A 21814-nucleotide genomic window follows, 5' to 3' on the forward strand; every position below is an offset into this window, starting at 1 on the left:
ACAATCCATCGAAATCCAAAATGGAGCTGTAACAGCACCTGTTTTGATTCATCAGGCCGCATATGCGCTGTATGTGAGCCACAGCATTGTCGCCTTTTATCCCTGCTCCCATTCACAAATCCCTGTTTACGTGCCTAATGTGGATCCGTTTGGCAAACACGGACTGTTTATGTTTATTTATTTATTTTTTCTTATTCATTCCCTCCCATAGCAAAGACGTTATCATCCTGACAGCTGCTACTCCTGTAGGCAGCTACTACCCCACCCCTTGTTTCTTTGAAAGCAGCTTTACTGACAACTGGTGTTTAATCCCGTGGAAATAGAATTTTAATTATGTGGCTAATCTATTTACAGTCGGTTTTGGGATTTGGATAAGTTCCAGCTAATTTCCATAAGGCAGAGGAATCAGGTTTGCTAAAAAAGAATGAGACACATGAATCATGGGAAATCTCAACATTGGGTTTTTAACACTGGACAACCTCAGAGGATGCTGTAATAGGCTAGTCTCATCTGATGAACAAGAGGGTGCAAAGCAGTGGGAATAACATTAAAATACTCATATTGGTGATTGAATTTATCTCAATTAATGTTTTACAGGCTAAAAGAAGGGATCACAATACACAGTGTTCCCTTTTATAGGCCAGTAAGGGCCAGACAATGGACTCTAACTAAAGATTATTTTCATTGTTGAAGTATTTTCTCAAATATTTGGTCTATAAATATCAGCAGTTATTGGAAAATACTCACAAAGCCCAAGGTTACATCTTCACAGGCTAGTCAACAACCCAAACATATTTCATTTACTATCATAGAAGACAAAGAAAACTATGAAACATGAGCAATCTAGGAGCTGGATTTCGCTATTCTTCCTTCAGAAACTTATTATGTGATGAATTGTTTATCAAAAATGTTGATGATTATTTGTCTTCTGATGGACTTGGGGATTAATTGCCTATTTGTTGTAGCTGTGATCCTGGTTCTGTCAGAGCACATTAAAAGAGTATGTAGCCCACACTTGCGTATAGCTTGGGGGCCACTTCTGTACAATGACAGGGAGCCAAAGGCCAGTTAATAAAAAAAAAATTAATAATTTAAATAATGAGCCTGAGCCTCTGTCCAGGGGTCAGAGGGATCCTCAGTTGGCCTTTTTTTTTTTTTTTTTATAAACAAGGCCTAATTTGATGCTTTTTTTAATCCACTCTGGCACCGTATTTACATTAAAAGTATAAAAAATATCTCAGCGTGAATCAGTTTATATTCATTGTGAATTAGAAAATGGTTTGTGGGCCACTGGCGCCCTGTCACAGGCCAGATTTGAAGCACAGGCCACAAGTTTAGTATCACTGGCCAGCATGATTGGTGGGAGTTTATGTCAATATCCTGTAAATCATCCGTAAATCATAAAGACAGTCTGTAAATTAAGTTGAGAATGAAGGCTGTATTTGTATAGTTAATAATTTGCTAAGAGTATGGCAGCTCTGTAATGAAACAGCCGTCATGTCCTTTTCCCCACCCTTTGCCCTCCTTTATGGAGTCGTAGCTATTCCCTCACAGCCTGGATCACTTGCCGCCAGAGCCTCCAGTTAAAGATGGACAGAAAACGGAAGTGGGTTTTATCAGCTGAGTGCCACAGTCCCCCTCTCCTCCTCTTCCTTCTCCTTTTAGCCTCTGTGTTTTTCTCACTGAGCAAGAGGGGAGATGAGATGGGACAGTCAGACACAGGCTCAGACTTTGCGAAGCGAGTGGGGTCAGGAAAAAATTTGGGGGAAGGATAACAGAGAATATCTGATGGAAGTGTCCACAGTGCTAAAATGGGGTGAGACTCGATAGTTACGTGACTGCATTGTCTTTTCTTTAGCTGTCTTTAAAGCAACTGCCCTCTCCCTCGCCAGCCCAGGCTATATATAGATAATCTGTGTATTATATATGTGGACTGCGCTGTTTCATGTTATCATATAGCAGGGTTGGACAGTGACACTAATGTGCACATTTCCTCTTGTTTTGATCTTGAGGAACCATCATTGTCTCCCTCCCTTTCTCCCTCCCTCCCTCGCTTGCTGCTCCTCCCCAGGGCAAACTGTAATTTTCCCATTCGACTGAAACATTGGCTCGAGCTCCTTCACTCTCTGCAGCACGGTGGCAACTGTTACCGTCTGTTGTGACTCAGTACGGTTTGTCATGGCCAAATGTGCTTATGTGCCTGACCAGAAACGTACAGCTTGTGTGCTCAGCTTCAGATGGAGGATTTCAAATGCTGATTAGGCAGCGGAAATGTGAGAAAGAGTTCAGTTCTGCGTGCCGTTGGAACCTGTGCGGAATCAAATGTTAGTCGTACCTAAACGCAGCACTTTGGAACATTATCTTGTGCATCAAATTGCTGCATTTAGGGAACTTTAATATCTGTGCTAGTTGTTTAATCAGTTACAATGAAATTAGAAACCAGCAACTTGATTTTCTCCACAAAACAATGTGCAGGTAATTAGTAGGCCTGAAGTAAAGCTGCACAATATTCACCTGTATATCAAGAATTTAAAAGAACGGGCCATATATTTTGTTTTCATACTAACAGCCTCTCTTTTATCCAACCCTTTGGTCGCTACTGTCCATAGTGACGCAACCCCAATGTCAGAGACAATCCACAGTCCTCGTTCTCTACAAAATACATTAAGTCTTAAGATCTGAAGCCAGTCTGAATTTGTCTAATGAAGTCAGTATCCTCCACAGTCATTTTAGTACCCTCATTGTGTCCCCAAACAAAGGCTCCTTGTTGAGCTGTGATGGAGGGACAGAATGTTAAAGAGGGACTACGAGTCAGCCAGATTTAACGTTTTGACTTGATGATTGCATTCGATAAAGAAGTCAGGGGGTTATAATTCATCCTGAGGGGAGCATGAATGTGCAACATTTTATGACGATGCCTCCAATATTTAGTTGTCAAGAAATTTCAGTGTAAGCCACAAATGTCAGCATCAAGGTGGTGATAGTGGAAAAGTCAGGGTCTCGCCAAAAACCAGTAGGATTCATCACCTGGTAACCATGAACATCTGTACAAAATTTCATGGCAGTCCATCCAGTATGTTTGGATTTTGACTTCTATCACATTGGAATCATGTTAAACTTTAGTATATTTCAACGCGGACCCTACTTTCCCATGTTTTTCTGTCTAAGTGACCAATGGTGACAACTATTTTTTAGTTGGTCCAGTAGTGAGAGAGTGCTGTAGCTGGCAGCAGCAAAACAGGCTGCAATGTAATCATTAGGAGCATTTGGCACCATCAGTTTTCGTCCACTAAAAGTGCTTGTTTTTGCCACTGGTGTGCTCTGATGATTATTATAAGTGTCTGACAACATTATGGAAAGAATCCCTACTGAGAAGTGAAACCTTTTTCTTTACATTAAGCTTGATCCAATCTGTTTGTTATTGTGTGTAACCAAGTCTCACTCAAAGAGAAGTCTCCTTCTGATCTCATCAGATGTCTCATGGACTCTTTCCACACTGTCGAGATCAGATAAATAAACCACCATGACGTTGAAAATCTTGTAGATAACACTACGCTACACTTTCTGTTCTCCAACACAACAAACTCCCCTACTCAAGCACTCCTTGCTCCTCTTCTCACTAATGTTTCTATTGTTGTCTTCCTGCAACAAGTGACTTCTTGGGAGATTTCAAGAGCTAGCAAGACTTGTACTTGAGCGAGACTTGGTTACACACAATAACAAACGGACTGGATCAAGCGAAAGGTATAGACACTTACAATCTGAGCCTCTCAGTGGCAAAAACAAACACTTTCAGTTGACTTTTTAAAAGATTCAGTCATATTTCTGTCCATAAAGCTTTTAAACAATGGCATAGTGTTGTCACGATACCAAAATCTTTGTTTCGGTACCAATACCAATATGAATTTCGCTACTTTTTGATACTCCTCGGTACTTTTCCTAAGGAAAAGTCCTTTTGGATACAAACCTTTAGAATAATAAATAGTAGGGGTGTAACGGTACCAAAAAAATCATGGTTCGGTAAGTACCTCGGTACGGACGTCACGGTTTGGTAACTCAAATGTTCCACCAAGTTTGTGTTGTCTCGTGTTGTCTCCCTTTGCGAGGCAGACTTTCTCTTGTCTTTTTGTAGACAAGAGAAAGACAGGTGTTGTCATACACACCACTTGCGCAATCTGTGTTCCAATAGGAACAAGAAAGGCGTTTGCGTGCATAAATGAGTAAAATAAAGTAACTAAATTAATGAATTGAATCAGTTTCAAAGTACCGGTATTTTCCAAATGCAGTATAGTACCGTTTGGAATACTCTAGTACCGCAGTACTATTTTAGTACTGGTATACCGTGTAGCACTACAATGGCAGATAGAGCCAGATCTGGCAATGGATTACAACAATTCGCTGATTTGCATTTTTATAGAGGTATTTTTAGCACATGATGTTATTTATTAATTTCTCTTTTTGTGTTCCCTATTGCTATGTTGGGTATAATGTTGATTCCTCTGTGTACTATGTTGTATTTCTATGGTGGCAGTATGGGAGTAGGGCCCTAGACATATTTCCCATTCTATGGGACAATAAAGTTAATCTTGAATCTTGATTGTGCATCCAAACGGTTACATTTTAGGCTGTTTCGCTGCTGCAATACTGTACCAATTTAAAAAACAGATAGTCTCCATAAGTCACTTAGACACGAAACATGGGAAAATAGGGTCCACGTTGAAACATACCAATGTTTCCCTTCAAGAGGAAGTCTCTCAGAGGCCTGTATGGAGCAGGAGGAATAGTTACAGCAACCAAAAACGGTTTCACTCTACATGATATGTGCATGTGAGTGTTATTTTAAGACAGTCTTGAGAGATTGGAGCACATGTGCAAACTACTCATAATGAAAACACTGGCTGTGTGGACGCTGATGTGATGCAGTCTCAGTACCTCACAGGTGTTTGGACTTGTCTGCTTGTCCAACTTAAATTCCTTGAAGACATCTGAGCTCTCCTCCTTTACTTTCTTTCACTTTCCCCACATTATTCAGTCCATGTACAGATAGTTTTATAGATTTTGTGAGACTCCGTCAACACTGCGACTGTGAGAAAGACGCAGGTTAGTGATAAATGCGCAGAGGAAATTGAAGCGCTCTTGAACTCAATCATGGTTTGGAGGTAAATACCCCTTAGAGAGCCGTCTGAGAATGAAGCCTCTATTTGCTATGATTCATATCTAATCCCTCAAATCTTCTTTCCCACAACACAACCAGGCAAAACTTTACTCGCACAGTCAGCATGTCTGTGCATTTATTTCCACTTTCCTGGCATTATGAAACCACATGTTGGACTCATTCATATCAGAAATGCAGCTCATACTGCTTTGAATTAAGAGCAAATAAAGAGTAGATTTTGATTTGCGTTCCCGCCCTCCACCGCCCGCTTCCTTGCTTCCTTGCTTCCTTCCTCCCAGCCCGCCCTCCTACTGCTCAGGTGCCTGTTCTTGTTGTAGTCTGGCAGGCACGGCAGTGTGGTGCAGTCTGGTTCTCCCACATTCCTCTGTGCTCCTGTTGAATGGAAAAGCTCACAAGGGAATAAAATATCTCATCTCCCATTCCTCATATTTTTTTCATATTTTATTTTTATTTTTCCATCTGTGTAGGACTTACATTATTACAATACATTGTTTTCTACCTGTTGGTACTTCTATCTGTCCAGTGCACTTTGTTCTTCCTTCACTTCATCCTCTTTGCTCCTCCATTTTACATCATAATGTTGGAAGTAGTCACATGTTGGCACTTCTTGGTTTTAAGGCACCATATTAGGAAAAGGCGTGAGGTTCAGCCACAGTGCTAGCTCTGCTGTTTACATACGCAGGCTCTGAGGCTTTCAAGGGTGTTGCAGCATCCTGGAGGAACCAGGGGAGAGTGACTCCCATAGGACGTGGTTGCTGCCATCACTGTATTATTCGCAGTGCCGGTCGAGGATCATTACCTCGGCTTATCAGTGTGTGTTCAGGCACTTTTCCTAATTGAAAGTTCGTACTGCACTACATCCAACTTTAGACTTTTGTCATTTTAATAACAGTATGTAGCTCTCACTGCTTAGTTTAACTTTGTAGAACTGCCATGAGTTTGGATATTGACAGTGAAATTTCCCAGACCCATCTGAGAGAAGTTACTGAACAAACTCTATGGTTATTTTTTGCTGTATCATCTTTGCCCTTTAATCCACTCTTAAAGCATTGTGCTTCTAGGGCTGTGCTGTAGTTCAGGTGCTCAAGCTTCAGTCCACTGATGACTTAGATCTCCAGCTAGAGCCTGAGAAACCTTTCTGGAAGGCCTCGCTTCTGTAGTCAAGCTGAAGTAATGTGACATCCAGTGTCTAAATTTTAAGAGACGTGTAGAACAGGAGCAGGTGAAGTTGCTTGGATTTAATGCTTAAAGGGACTGGTCACTTCAAAACCAAAAATACATATTTTTCCTCTTACTTGTAGTGTGATTTATCAGTCTAGGTTGTTTTGGTGTGTGTTTCAGAGTGTTGGAGATATCAGCCGTAGAGATGTCTGCCTTCTCTTAAATATAATGGAACTAGATGGCACTCAGCTTGTGGCGCCCAAAGGTCCAAAAAATACATTTGAAAAACTTAACAGCAATGTCTCTCTTCGGAAATCATGACCCAGTTACTCATGATAATCCACAGGCCTTATTATGAGCAGTTTTATGTAGGGACTATTTTCTTTCTGCCGAACTACACCCACCAAATGTATCACTGCGCAGAAGGAAGCGTGCATCTACTGCTAGCTCACCTAGCACTGCTGAGCTCAGCTGAGGAGGATGCCATTAATGTTTAGATCTCACACTGCCGCAAGCCTCTCGGCCATGAATAGATGCACTCTTCCTGCTGCGTGGTGATCTGGGTGGCAGGTGTAGTTCGGTAAAAAGAAAGTAGTTCCTGCATGAAACTGCTCTTAACAAGGTCTGCGGATTATCTTTGAGCACCACAAGCCAAGTGCCATATAGTTCCATTATATTTGAGAGAAGGCAGGCTCCTCTATGGCCGATATCTCCAACACTAAATCAATCAATTAATCAGTCAGATCGTCTCAACGGAAGCTTACGCGTGGATTCAAGCGCCTCAAGTATGTGCCTGTTTGCATATATAGACTACGTGGACTGCTAAATATATCTGTTGCATAAGTGCCTTCATTATTCTTTAGAATCTAAGACCATGATCAGTCGTGGTCTCGTCCGTCCATTCTGCTTATGTTTTGTCCTTAAAGCATCTGAGTGTTTCTGGTAGATTTTGAGGCAGCAGTCCGTCACTGATATCTGGACTAGTTGGCTAAATCGAGCAGTTTATTCTCCACACAATTCACACAGTCCTGTCCACCTCTCTCCTGCAGGCCCATGGGTCCATCTCTGTGTGACTCAGTGTTACACCATGGGATACGTTAACCCCCCAGCGCGCCAGATTACATCCTGGCATGAGTTGAATCAAAGCTTGCATGACCGTACGTGTGTGCTTGAAATTGCTCATGCTTGTGCACACACTCAGCGGCTTACACACCCACACAGCTCCACAGTGAGATCCTTCCATATCTTTGAGTTTTCCCCATACCTGTGTAATTATGTTATGCTCGCACATTACACTTAAAACACCCACTAAGCCTCAGCTGTCCATGCAGTACACAACAGCCACCTACACGTTCTTTTTACAGCCACTGCCAGTTCCTTCCTCCTTGTCTGTTAATAACCCTCTCTGTCCTGTCTATCAGACTCTCACAACTGTGCTGGAAACACGCGGATACACGCATGTGTTGGAAAAAAGGATGTGAGACGCAACCGTGGTTGGGTGTTACTGCGCGATAGAGCCTCATTTCCCAGAGGCCAAGGAGCAGCTGCTCACGCACACACACACACACACACACACACACACGGCACAAACACTCTGTCTGGAACTGAGAGTGCCTCTATTCACGAAGGAACAAGGCTGTTTCATGTGTGTATGACTGTCTCTGTTTCAGCCGGCCTGAAATAGCCGGTCTCACAGTGAGTCACTCTGCAATGCCTCGAGGGGTGGACTTGGTGTGTGAACACGGCACTCCAACTTTCTGTGGGTGCACTTGACTGTCTGAGCATGTTTGTCTTTGTCTGCGCTCACGATGACAGCGTGCTCTTGTTGCATTTATCAGGCCATAATAGATGTATTCTGCGTCAGGATGGAGAGGAGAAGTGGCGCTTATAATTACCTGTAGGAGGTGAAACTGTTTCTGTCCTTGTCAACTCATCGGCGTTAGCGCTCGGTTTCATTAGAGCCCACTGCTCCTTTGTTTGTTATCCTTTTTAGTTGCTTATTGATTCAGAACAGATTGAATCAACAGATAGGAATGACCTTGAATGTATGTGTGTTGGCTGTTTCAAGGTGCCCTGATCTCGGAGTATTTGCATGCTAAACGGTTTTAACTGAACCTGGAACAGCTCCAAGGATTCTCTGTGGCGAGCAGGGATGAATGTGACGCTCACAGCACACACACTGCTGAGAGGAATTTTAGTTTGAGAAAGGTGAATGAATCGAAAGTGAGACGGGGTCAGATCCTGTTCCTCAATGAACTGGATTAACCCTCTGAAACCTGGAGCGACATCACTTTTCTTGTGCTACTTTCAGACGTCTTTCGCAAGTATTTAAACCTTTGAACTCTGAGCAAAGTGGTGCGATTTCTTTCAAAAACATGGGGAAAAGGCAATGGGCTAGGGAAGCTAGGGAAAGTTACATTTGTAAGTATTATTATTACACATTTAAGCACTTTCCGGATAATTTTCTTATTTGCTTGTTTGTTTTAGCTTTCTTTTTTTAAAATTAACTTCATTGTTTTTAATTTTCTCTTTTTCCTAAGTTCTTGCAAACTTTTTGGGTCATTTCTTCTTCGTTGCTCATTGCTTTCGTCACGTGTTTGGAAGTAATCAAGCCAATTTGCTCTGGTTTCAGAGGGGTAAAAGTGTCTATAAATGAAGGGCTGCTTAATTCAAGATTTTTTTTCATTAGTTTGACTTAATGTTTCCTTATTGAACAGGATTTATGTCTTGATTTAAATTTTAATATGACTTTAAGATTAAGTTGACATCCACATGCCCTTCCTCTGCACCACGTCACTGCTGCCAGGATGAAAGTAGACCTGAGTTTTATGTGATGGCAGAGGTTAGCGGAGTTTTCTCAGAGTCTAGAACCACATTTTATTTGAAGAAATAAAAGATAAAAAGTGCATTGCTGAATAAAATGTATCTGCATTCATATGCAAATATCTGTTTACAGCTGAAATGACCAGCACACAAAAGAGTAAGTCTTGGCTCACACAGACAGTCAGCCTGAAATATTGGCACTCACCGAGACTGTCAGGGCTGCAACTATTACTAATAATTGTTTTCGTTATTGTTTTATCTGTTATTTTTTATGATTAGTCATTAAAATGTTAAAAAAAAAAGCGTAAAATGCACGTTGAAGGTGAGGTCTTCAAATGTCTTGTTTTGTCTGACTTGCACTCCAATCCCCAAAGATATTCAGTTTACAAAGATATAAAACAGAAACAGAAAACAGAAATTATAGTTAAGATATTTGACGTCATTTTCCGTAGATCGACTCATTTATTAATTGTTTAAATCCTGTTTGGCATATTACAACAAGTAGCTCTGGCTGCCCAGAAGAGGCCTTTTTTTTTAAATCTCTTGGGACTTACAGTGCTGCATTCTTACTCATCGCTGGCTCTCTTCCCAGGTCTGCACATGGGGGCGGGCAAAAGCAAGCCCAAGGAGCCGGGCCAGCGCTCCATGAGCCTGGACGGCACCATCGGCACAGGCTCGGACAGCGGGCACTTCCACCACCTGGGCCCCGCCCAGCAGACCCAAACCCCCAACAGGAGCCCTGCGGTGGGGACGGGCAGGCGGCATCAAGGGCATCAAGGGCAGCACCAGCTCGCCCCGACAAACACTCCTGAGCTGGCTCTCTTTGGAGGGGTGGACCACACAGGCACCATCACCTCGCCCCAGAGAGGACCTCTGTCAGGTGGGAAACACTCTGTGAGACAGATTAGATTAAAGGTCTATGACATAAGATTTATTCTTGAGTTTTATGTTTCAGGTAGTGACCCAAACTGTCTTTTAAACTGTTTTTTAAAGCAATTAAAAAGTAGGGAATGTTACACTTACAGATGAGAAGATCAATACCTCTGTATGTTCACCATGACATGCTACAGCTAGCAGATGATTAGCTTATCTTAGCATAAAGACTGGAACCAGGCAGATTTGTTACCTTTGGACAGAACAAGGCTAGCTGGTTCCCCCCTACCAGCACAATACTGAAACTGAAGCGCCTGTTATTTTTTGGCCGGGTGCAGCGACTTCCAGGACCCTTTTGCTGGTAGTTTTGCAACCGCACTGAGTCAAGTGCCAAGAAATAGTCCTGCACATGACCACCTTGTATGAATAGTGACTTTTAGAGGTGCTAGTAGGCAGAATTTGTTGTTAACCCATTTTCTCTTTATTAGGGCTGGGTTAAAATAATCAATTCATCCACTTCAGATGGATGTTCATTTGAATGGCCGGATATAGATTTATAAAATCCGAGATCGATGCTTTAATGTACACTTTTTTCATGGATGCGTGAAGCCTTGACCCTGTTAAACTCGTCGGTAGTTAACGGGTGCCACTGAATTTTTAATGACCATAGAATTGAGCTTTTTTATATTTTGGTGTCATTGATTATCATGCTGCAGCAGCTGCTCCTCCTGCTGTCTGTGCGTTGGGGCTGCTACGCCACTTTTACGCACTCAGACACACAAACACAAAGTAGAGATGCTGCTGTGGAGCCAGAGAAGTGAAGTTAATTTGAGCTGATGACAACAATCGGGACCTTGTGAATCAAAACTGAATCAATTCAGGAAATCAGTGGCGATACCCAGCCCTGCTCTTTATGCTAAGCTAACGATATCCTGGCTCCAGCTTCATATCTAACAGACAGATATGTGAGTGGTATCTATCTTCTCATCTGACTCTGTAAAAGAAGTATAATGATTGTATTTCCCAAAATATTGAGCTATTGCTTTAAAGGTTCTGTATACACTAATATAGCAGTAAACCACTGTTTCTTATATAAAGATGTATTGGAGTGACCACGTTCTGAGCAGAAAATGAAGTCACGCTATCACTGTGTGTGTTGCCAGTTTGATCACACATAAATGCATGTGTGTATCCCACTGGTTAGCTCATGGCCGCCACTTTGCAGCGCATTCAGAGGTTACTGCTGTTATCCACGTCATAGATATGAAGCACCCACTCACCCCAGTTATAAGCTGTTAGCTCTGTCAGCACTGTTGCTGTTGTTTATACAGTTGGCACTGTTAGCTGCTAGCTGCCAGCTCACTCACCTCCATGTTAAGAACTAACAACACATATGCACTGAATATGGCACAGAGCCCCTTTAAATGTGAGTGACACAGTAATCTTGCATGCCCAATGACCAGAGAACACACAAAACAGTCTACAAAGAGATTAATGTAAATAAAGTTATGAAGCCGAGCGGAACTGCAGAATAGAAACAGATTTAATGAGATCTGATGAGAACTTTGGCTTCTCCATGAGTCAGCCCAGTCAGCCCTGACTTGCTTTCAGTTTGAGATCACAAAAGTCCTGAAAAAAAAAATCTAAAAACTGACTCACAGTGAGTCATATGTCATAAAAATATTTCCGTTTTCCCACCATCAGCTGTCAAACACACTTAAAACCCTCTCTTTGACTTTGAAGCCCGCCGTGCCTCGCTGTCCAGATTTTTACTTGACATTAAGCTGCAATGTGTCTAGACTGGCCAGATGGTTAGGTTAATGTTGCTCCATCCAGAGAGTGGAGGGCTGCTGGTGTATGTGCTGGCCGCCTCCTCCTGTGCATCTAATGAGCCGATCGATGATTGGCTGGAGAGTCCCCAGGTTTAGATCACTGGTTCATTAAAAGGAAGCGGCAGAAAACTGCACAGAATATAGAAAGCTTTTGGTATGATGGCTTTGTCCTTCACGGGTGATCGTCCACAAGCAGTCTGAATGTCGATATTTCTCATTAAGCCTTGGTAAATTGTTTCATACAGATATGGAGCAGAGGAAAATATACTGAAGATTTATGGCCTTGAAGCACATAGAGCAAATTAACATCCAGGGCCTGACCTGTACTATTGAAGTTAGATTATGGAAGTGAATGTGAATAGATCTTAATGGGAAGTACCGTTATCTTTAATTACACTGTTCCCTAAATGTGTATTTCTGTGTGTGTTATTTTTTGCAGGAGGTGTCACTACATTTGTGGCGCTGTATGACTATGAGTCACGGACAGCAACTGATCTGACCTTTAGGAAAGGCGACAGGCTGCAGATTGTCAACAACACGTAAGAATCAACAGCCTCTCCCTCTCTCTCTCTGATGCCACAACTTCACAAAAAAAATCTAAACAGATCTGAACAGATTTGTAGACGCACGCGTGAGCGTGAGTGTGCACAAATGTGAAAATGAATGAACACAGTCCGAGCTGGTAACTGTGGAGCGACGCAGACAGCCGAGGCTGGTCCTCTCCATCTGTTGACTGAAACACAGCAGAACAGCACTTTACTAATGCATTCTGTTCCTTTTGGGCGACTGTCTTCATCCTCGTCTTAAAAACACTTTATAGAGAGTGTGACATAGCAAGATCGTGACACTCATCCCTTTTCCTCACACACACATAACACCTAAAAAATGTGTTTTCCTGTCGGACACCAACACATGTTGAAGTTCGTCTGCGTCGAGGTGCGATTTAGATGGAATGTAGATTTCAGTCACAGGAAGTGAAGGAAGATATGTGAATTTTAAAGCCGCTGTTTCCCAGAGAATAATTCCTCCGCAGGTGTTTAAAATCAGAACAATGTTGTTTTTTTTTGTTTTTCTTTTCCTATGAGCTCTTTCCATAACTTCCTGTCACAAGTTTGGTCTGCTGTTCTTTATCTATAGTAGGGCTGAAATATATGATAAACACATATTAAAGAAAACCTATTATGCTTATTTTCAGGGTTATACTTGTGTTTTGGGTTTCAACTAGAGCATGTTTACATGCTTTAAAGGTCAAAAACCACTTTATTTTCCTCATACTGTATTCACCCTCTGTCTGCAACGCTCCATTTTAACACCTGTCTCTCTAAGCACCCCTCCCGAAAAAGCCCAGTCTGCTCTGATTGTTTAGCATTTCCAGGTCTTCTGTATCTTGGCGTCTTTGCGCTTGCGTCAGTGTAGCCGAGAATGACTGTAAAGGCGGCATTTTCTACCATGAAAAATCACCAGTAAAAGCTTCTTATCACAAGTGGACATGTTCCAGCAAGAATCTGATCTGAAAATCAGGGAGAAATTAACATCAGCAACAAAAAATGACAGGCTTTTCTGATGTTAGCATGTAGCTACTAGAGTTCTCAATTTCAAACCGAGCCCGACAGTTCCCAGAAAGCCCCATTATCGGGCGAAAATTGTGTGCTGGTTAGCCAGGTCGGGTAGGGCTCAGGCTGTGAGGACAAAAAAATGTATATACTTGTTCTTTTTTTTTTTAATTGTTTATTTGAAATGTAAATCCAACATGTATTATATATATTATAGATTAATTTACTAACTGATTCATAGAAATCATCTCCTGTTTGTATTGGCTGGTTTCTTTTCTGGTGGCTTTTGGCCAATGAATGGCCTATTGAAATAACAGAGGGGTTGGGGTTAGATTGCTGTTAGTGTCACTGTCACTATCAACAAGGTCAGAAAGACAATGGAGGTGGTAATAACTACGTTGAAGTTAGACAAAGGTGAATATAAGGCGGTCTCTTGTGATGGGAGAGAGCAGCCAGGCTCCGTTTTGGGCTCTCTGGCCTTCCTCCCGACCACAGCGGGGAGCTTCTCTGGTGGGAAAACACAGTGTGGAGATTTGATGATCCACCAAAGCTTATCCATTTTCCGCTGGAGACAGGCCTGGCCCGCGCCGCCACACAGCCAGTGTATTACAGGCATTAGAAGCAGACTAGTGCTTTTTGGGGGGGTTATGCTTGGACGTGCTCGGGCTCAGCATTTTATGTGATGATCTAGAACGGGCCGGGTTCAGGCTTCAGCTCACATGGGTCGGTTCAGTTCGGGTTGTAACTTCTTTGGCCTATTGAGAACTCTGGTAGCTACATGTCGCAGTGTAGGCTATGTAATACAAACAGCTAAAAGCATCCCTGGAGCAGATGACCATATAAAGAAATCTGTGATGAGCTGACATCAGCTTGTAGCCAAACTAGGAAACAAGTATTCAGAAGCCTGAGGTTTTTGCTCACAGGGATTACTTAAACTTGATTACCTCATTATTTGAAACTTTGGCCATGACTAATGTGAACATCCAACTGTGTAACATCATATATATGACAGAAAATAAGGAAAAGCATAATAGGTCCCCTTAACATTAATATTGCACCATGGAACTGTTCCTGCATTCGGTGCACGGGAGTTTTTTATTCACATTTTAAATGCAAACACTGAATAAAAAGAGTATAAAGTCAATCCAGAAATCCAATATGATACGAGGATGTGATCATTTATGGATAGTAAATGGGATTTATCTCTGCATTCCTCTCTTGTAGAATTATTAAACATGCTACGAACTGCACTGAAATGTAAAGTTGAACCCAAGACTTTAAAGGCAGCGCAGCTTGTGTAACCCCACTGTGTAGTCCCACAGCATATCCAGCTCCTCTGCTATCTGTCTGTGCTGTGCTGCTTGCCTTGCTGTGTCTCCTCGCTGTGTTTTGATGTGTCTGCTGTGTCTGTTATCTCTCCCTCTCTCTTTCTCTCTCTCATGCTTCATGGTTTCTCCTAGGAAAAAGTACAGCTTCAGGTCAGTAATACTTAATGCAATAAAAAAGTCTCATGCAGCCTTTTGTTCACCGTCCCTTTGCTGCTCCACAGGCTCGTCTGATCAAGCTGGTAGTGTAACATCAGTGAATTAGTAAGCATTAGAGATGCAGATTTATTTGGTGCTCTTACTTGTTTGTGAAGTAGCATATTGTATGTTGCTCTATATAGAGCAGCAGTTCAAGGTCCAGTGTGAAGGATTCAGGCAGATATTTTTTTTAAAATTCATCACTATGTTTTCATTAGTGTGTAATCACCTGAAAATAAGAATCATTGTGTTTTTATTACCTTAGAATGAGCCGTTTGTATCCGCATATGTAACAGATCCTCTTCCCCGGAGTCCGCCATGTTGTTCTACAGTAGCCCACAACAGACAAATCACTGGCTCGAGATAGGGCCACTTGCATTGTCGTGTCGGTCACCATAGTTCTACACGCTCAGTTCTGCAACCTCACCACTAGATGCCACTAAACCCTACACACTGGACCTTTAAAGTATTAAATTTAAACAAAGGGACTACAAGTGGAACAAAAGGTTGCATTTGTCTATTTCCTCTTTTAACAATGTGCTTTTCTTCACTCTGTGCACTCAAGTGTGGGATGAGATGTGTATTTTTTATTAAAACCTCAGCTTCCTCTTTGCTTTCCAAAGAACATTAAGGGGCATCAGTCAAATAGTGGAAGTTTCAACATGTATCACAAGTAGACTGTTTTACTAATACTGCATTTCCACTGCATGGTACCACATGGCTCTACCCAACTGGTCTCGCTGTTTTTGGTTTTTCATTTGCGAAAGTTGCAGATAGCACCTTCATTTTTTAAATTAGTGTAATGATTTTGGCTTCAGCTTTTACCGACAAAAGTTCCAGAATCTCGTCATCTCTCCAGTTGGACATTTTTTACTGCCGTCTTCGTGAAAATGACCCTTCAGCCCTTTTTAAATAGGAATTATGCAAATTTGCAGGAATACAGAATGTGCCTTTTTCGGGGCAATGGGGGGCGTGAGCAAGTAACAAAACGTGTAGCTCAGCATGTGACGTAAACAGTGACGTGGGAGGGAAACCGCGGCTGGTCAGTCCTTCGGCAATTCTCTCGTAAGTCGGCCCGTCCTTCACCATTCCCGTCACTTGACGGTTAATGGCCTCTTCGTTTGCGAGGACAAGGAGGGTGCACAATTCCTTGTCTCCCCAATTGCTCATCTTTACAGTGTCTGTCAGGTTTGTGTTTCCCTCTTGCTACTAGCTTCTCGCAAATTCCTGCTATCAGCTGTTTCCTGTTCATCCACCGCCAGTGGGTCGCACGTGTGGCGTCATCAACAGCTCCTCCCACAAGTCTTCAAAAGCCCCTCCCGTGGCGGAAGGGCGTCTCGGTCTTTTTAAACCAAATACGTCTACCAATATATGTCTGCCAATATGTCTACCCTATGAGGCAGAAACTTGGGCATCTCAGATCAACTCGCCAATCCGGCTCTGTGTGTCTAAACACTTGCAGCTTGCCGGCAAAACGGCCCAACATTCGCGGAAAATTTGGCAGTGTAAAAGCGGCTTTTGTCTTCACCGTCAGATGTTTGTTTTCTTCTAGTTTTGCACGAGCCGCATCATAGAAACATCATCATCCTGCACACTTGCTCGTTGTGTATTCTGCAGACAATTACTCACTCTATTCACACATGGGCTCAATCAGACAAAGACTTCGTACTTGGGAGCTGGTAGAGTAAAATTCGTTCAATGGCCGATCCAGCTGATTCGGACATTTGAATCCTCAAATACAGCTCCTCCAGTTGATGTCTACATCATTTGAGGTTTGCAGTGCATGTGTGAAAGGGGCTACAGAGAAAAGGACCTGGTACCAAAGTGAGTTGAGTCGAACCATGCAGTGGAAATGAGGCATAAGACACCATCTGAAGCATCCTGTGCTGCAGACTCTGTATTGAATTGATAAGTCTGATGGTGATCCGTATTTTTCTAATTGGCAAAATATTCCAAAACCAAAGAGAAATCTATCCAGCTAACAAGTATTATCTGCAGAGCCAATGCCTAATTTAGCGTATTCCTCTGTGTGACGGACCTCCACTGTTGTCTAAAAACACATGAGTCACACTGTTGCACTGGTTGATATGTTCCTTCATTAAGATGAAAGTGGGCACTGTAGTTTATTTTGAGTCAGTCCCACATTCACCTTCCTTCCATGAATACCCTTTGGTGTATAAAATGTATTCATCCACAGCTGAAAATAGTCCCTAATGAGTACATAATGTACTCATGTTTGCCCAGCTGTTTTAGGAAATCATTTAAATTGAACCTATATATCTTTGACCCATTTTTAAACATGTACATCTTCAGTAGGAACCAGTGGGCTTTGGGCTGAGAGTCACTGATAGCAACGTTTGTTGACGATAAGAGAAATGCAGACTTCTTCCTCCATCAAATAAAAGATCATTAAACCAAGAAACGTTGTGGTTGCCTCAGTCAGTTTTCTGTTTATGGTTGACTCTCTTGCTCTCTTTCTCTGTCTTTATCTCTCTGTCACAGAGAAGGGGACTGGTGGCTCGCTCGCTCCCTGACGACAGGAGAGAGTGGATATATCCCCAGCAACTATGTGGCTCCGTCCGACTCCATCCAAGCAGAAGAGTACATTATCCTCTCCTTGTTTCACTCTTGCAGTTATTTTAGTAGTGCAAAGCCTGAATGTAGCTGTATTTATTTTCTGTGCTGTATCTACTTCTACAAACTAATGCAAAGAGTATAGAGAGAGTATCTCTTCCCAATGTACCATCCAGTACGGTCCTCTGTATTTCCAGTCAGAAAGTATGTCTGCCTGCTGTCTGCTCCAGACCGTCAGTTGTAGCTTCCTTCTGATCTTATTCTCCGTGGCCCACTTTGGCAGGTGGTATTTTGGGAAGATCACTCGGCGCGACTCCGAGAGGCACCTTCTGAACTTACAGAACAGACGAGGAACCTTCCTGGTGAGGGAGAGCGAGACCACTAAAGGTGAGCGAGCAGACACTCCAGAGACTACAGTCGTTATCAAGGTGGTCCAATTAGCTCTTTTCTCAGTGTCTGAAATCTGTCTTTCTAAGGCAACTTTGAGAGATATAACTTTAAATTTAAATGTAGATCAGCTGAACTTAACCACGAGTACAAGCATTACCTGTTTTAGGCTGTATAGCCTGGAATAAGCTTTGAGGCATCAATGTACAGCTAGCATGATAGGGTGCTTTCAGACTGAGAGTTCGCTTTCTTCGGTCTGAATCAGGGACTTATTTTGCTATAAAGTTGCATAATTTCCTAGAGTTGGCAGACCAGTTAAATGCCTTTGCAAGAAAGCTGCTCTTGATTGGTCAGAATTTCCATGCGGGAAAAATCCAGGAAGTAAACAAAACGTTGAAGAAGAGTACACTTGCAAGATAAATGTGACACTTTCTAATGTCACAATGGAGGGACAACTACGCAGGTTGATTTTAGCGCTGCTCATCGTGGACTATATTGCTGTCATTGTTCATTTTAGTCAAACCATACAGTTTGAAAACGAGGCGCGGCTCCAACTAGAAAACAATGTTTTGATGCATTGGATGTGCTGAATGTGCATATTAAGGCAGTACAGGAGGAGGTGCACGTTAATAATCCTCCAGGACTGTAACATGCTCATGTTTAACCCAAACAATGTGTCATGTGACTGCAGTTGGTTCAGATCGAGGCAGGAACACGTTCTTACCACAAACGAACCGCACCAGAGTTCATTTGTAACCGGACCAAGACCAACTCTTCAAGAAGGTCTCGGTCTGGTTATTCTGGTGTGCACCTGAGTGTGATTGCTGTGTTCACACCTGCCCAAACGAACCGCACTTAGGGGGAAAACGAACTTGAGTTCGGTTGAACCAGACCTAATCTCTCAAGACAGATTCTGCAGTCTACATTGTAGATTGCAGAATCTAAAGGAAGACTAATTAATTAAGAATGAAAATAATCGTTAGTTGCAATCCTACCTTTGCTTATTACGTATTTATCAAGATGAAGGCAAATGCCTTGACAAAAAAAAAAAAAAAAATACAGTTACAAATTTGTGTTTGAGGTCTAGTGTCAGATATTATGAGAAAAAACTGCGGATCACAGCATTACATCATAATCTTTTAACAGTCATTTTGAAAGACAAACATGTTTTAATACGACCAGAGACTGTAATCTTACCGCCTTTGAGTTGTGTTTCCTGGCAGCGCACCATCGTTATCGAAAACATATGCCTTATCATCAGAGATTCTGATTATAAAACACATCTCATAAAACCTGAGCTGTTTATTTTTAAGATGTGTGAAAAAAGGACGTGATGACATTCTCTCTGCGTCCCTGGAGTTTACTCAGATGCGATCTTGCTTTGAAATAAGTAGATCTTTAGGGACTTAATTTAAAAGAGACCTCGTAATTAAGCCATTTATTAACTTTCACACAGGCCTGTGTTGCTATTTCTTTGTTCTCTAGAGTTTTGCATCTTCCTCTGAAACTCTGTAGTCAGGTTGAGTCCCTGTGACGTCAGCGGGCTCTTCAGGGGGTTGTTTTGGAGGAAGTGGGGGGAAAAAGGAAAAAGAGCACAGTGGAGTGGAGTGGGCCTTGTGAATGGATAGGGGTGAATCACTCTGCCAGAAGTAGGTCAACCTAGGAGGGTGCTGGATTTCCCCCTGGCTATAAGTCTCTGTTCTCCCAACACACACACATGCACTGAGAGAGAGGAGGAGAGGCATGAAGAAGGGGGGAGACTTGTAGGAAAGGGGGAGGATCAGGAAGAGTAGGAGGAGCTCTGGCAGGAGGTGTGTTGGCCTCTGGGTGTGTTCTGTATTAGATGTCACATGTGAGGCTCATAGTGTGACACGGAGGAGCAGAAGCATGCCGCTCGTATGTTGAATCAAATGTAAATCATGTCAGAGTGATCGTGACACATCTGATCGTAAAGGCACTTCAAAGCCTGAAACAGCAGGTGAAAAACTCTGTTAGCAGAGTTTGTGCCTCTGGTCTGATACATATGAGAGGAGACAATTATATACAACAGGTTAAATTTAGTAGTTGTTGCATGGAGGCTGTATATTCTGTAAAATTAATATAAACACAGGAAATAATTGAGTTCAGGCTCCGGTATTTGTATCTTTGTTCAGTACATCCAGTAATGTGTGACCCAGGGTTGATGTTCAGTGAAGTTAAGATAGGTCAGTGGTTAAACTGTAGGGAGCTTCAGGTCAATAGACTGTCAGTCCCATTACTGAGTAGACAAAATCTGTGGGAAGCTTGTCTTTGCTGTACTAGATTTTCTTTCTGACTGAGAGAAGAGGAGTGAACATCAGTCAGAAAAACTCCAGATCAAAGAGGATTGATTTTTCATTTCTAACCTCTCCATAAAGGTTGTCGTTAGGTCTCTTCAGCTGTTTGAATCACTTCTTAAAATCCATCTTTACAATCTGGATTCCTGTCTCAATTGTAAGGTCTTTATTTTTAAACATTTCTATTATTTTTGAGCTATACTTGCATAGCCAGACTAGTTTTATCCAGCACTGTGACAGCACTGGAAAAAGGTCTGACTGATCCCGTCATAATTCCACATTAAGGGAAAACATACGCCCTCACAATCTTTTTGTTTTTGGTGGAACATTTGTACGTGAGGAGGTCATCCACTAGTCAGAAGATCGACAGTTTAATCCCTGGCTAGAAGTATCCTTGGGCAAGATACTGAACCCCGAATTGCTCCTGATGGCCGTTCCATTGCTGTGAGAGTGGGTGTGAATGGTTACTGAGTAGCAGATGGTGCCATGTATCGTGGCCTTGACCACTAGTGTGTGACTCTGTGTGTGAATGGATTAAAGTGACATGTAATGTTGAAGCACTTTGAGGTGTCGGAAGACCAGAAAAGCACTCTACAAGTGCAGGGCCATTTTCTATTTACTGTCTGAAATAGGCGGCCAATGACAGGTTTATACCCACAGTCTACATCTTGTCAGCCAGACTGTTTCTCACCTAATAATCTGTTGTTGTAATGGTTTGTAATTTTCTTTTTTTTTACCTGTCATTAGTAGTAGTAGTAGTAGTAGTAGTAGTAAGCCTTTATTAACCAGGTTTGTCCCATTGAGTTCAAAAATCTCCTTACAAAGAGACCTGGCCAAGAATAGCTGCAACACAGAATTTCAACAATTAACATAAAGCACATATTAAGTGACATTAACATGGTCAGATTAAATATTTGCACACTTCCAGCCTGGACTGAAAAGTGTCTGCACAAATCAAGTCATTAATTATCACTGTTTTAATCAAGATCAAACTTTACTCACTAGTGGGCCGTGGACAACGACAGACAGGCTTAGTTGAATTTCCAGGGCCTTTTAAAAGGGCCATGAGGGACTTGCCCAGCACAGCTGCTTGGAAACTCCACAGAGCAGCTGTCACCCAGTTCCACATACTGGTTGTATTGTTCTAACCTGTCTGCGTCTGCTGTTTTGTCTTGTTCACAGGGGCATATTGCCTGTCAGTGCTGGATTACGATAACACCAAAGGGCTGAATGTTAAACATTACAAGATCAGGAAGCTGGACAGCGGAGGTTTCTACATCACCTCCCGCACCCAGTTCACAAGCCTACAGCAGCTAGTCTTCCACTACCGCAGTGAGTGCTCACACACATCTGTTAACCTTTTACAACACTGTTGCCTCCTCTTACCTGCCTGTTCCCTCTTTCAGAGCACTCTGATGGGCTGTGCCACGCTCTGTCAGATGTGTGTCCTGTGGCCAAACCTCAGACCCAGGGGCTGGCCAGGGACGCCTGGGAGATCCCCAGAGAGTCCCTCCGCCTTGACCTTAAACTGGGACAGGGCTGCTTTGGAGAGGTCTGGATGGGTAAGTGATATGCACCACTTCTTTTTAGTGGAACT

At 42.4% G+C, this 21814-nt stretch overlaps 1 protein-coding gene across 2 annotated transcripts in view; it reads left to right on the top strand.

The window, feature by feature from the left end:
• Positions 1 to 21814, top strand: part of LOC125888346 (proto-oncogene tyrosine-protein kinase Src-like) — a 30071-nt gene that overhangs the window by 1043 nt on the left and 7214 nt on the right. The window contains exons 2-8 of one of the 2 annotated variants that reach the window (XM_049575648.1): positions 9753 to 10040; positions 12305 to 12404; positions 14879 to 14896; positions 17444 to 17542; positions 17799 to 17902; positions 21400 to 21549; positions 21624 to 21779. In XM_049575648.1, the coding sequence (XP_049431605.1) occupies positions 9761 to 10040; positions 12305 to 12404; positions 14879 to 14896; positions 17444 to 17542; positions 17799 to 17902; positions 21400 to 21549; positions 21624 to 21779 (907 nt within the window). In that variant the 5' untranslated portion in view covers positions 9753 to 9760. The remainder of the gene's footprint in view (positions 1 to 9752; positions 10041 to 12304; positions 12405 to 14878; positions 14897 to 17443; positions 17543 to 17798; positions 17903 to 21399; positions 21550 to 21623; positions 21780 to 21814) is intronic. The other variant, XM_049575658.1, reaches the window with a different exon arrangement.

Source organism: Epinephelus fuscoguttatus, linkage group LG1, assembly GCF_011397635.1.
Source record: "Epinephelus fuscoguttatus linkage group LG1, E.fuscoguttatus.final_Chr_v1".
Lineage (NCBI taxonomy): Eukaryota > Metazoa > Chordata > Actinopteri > Perciformes > Serranidae > Epinephelus > Epinephelus fuscoguttatus.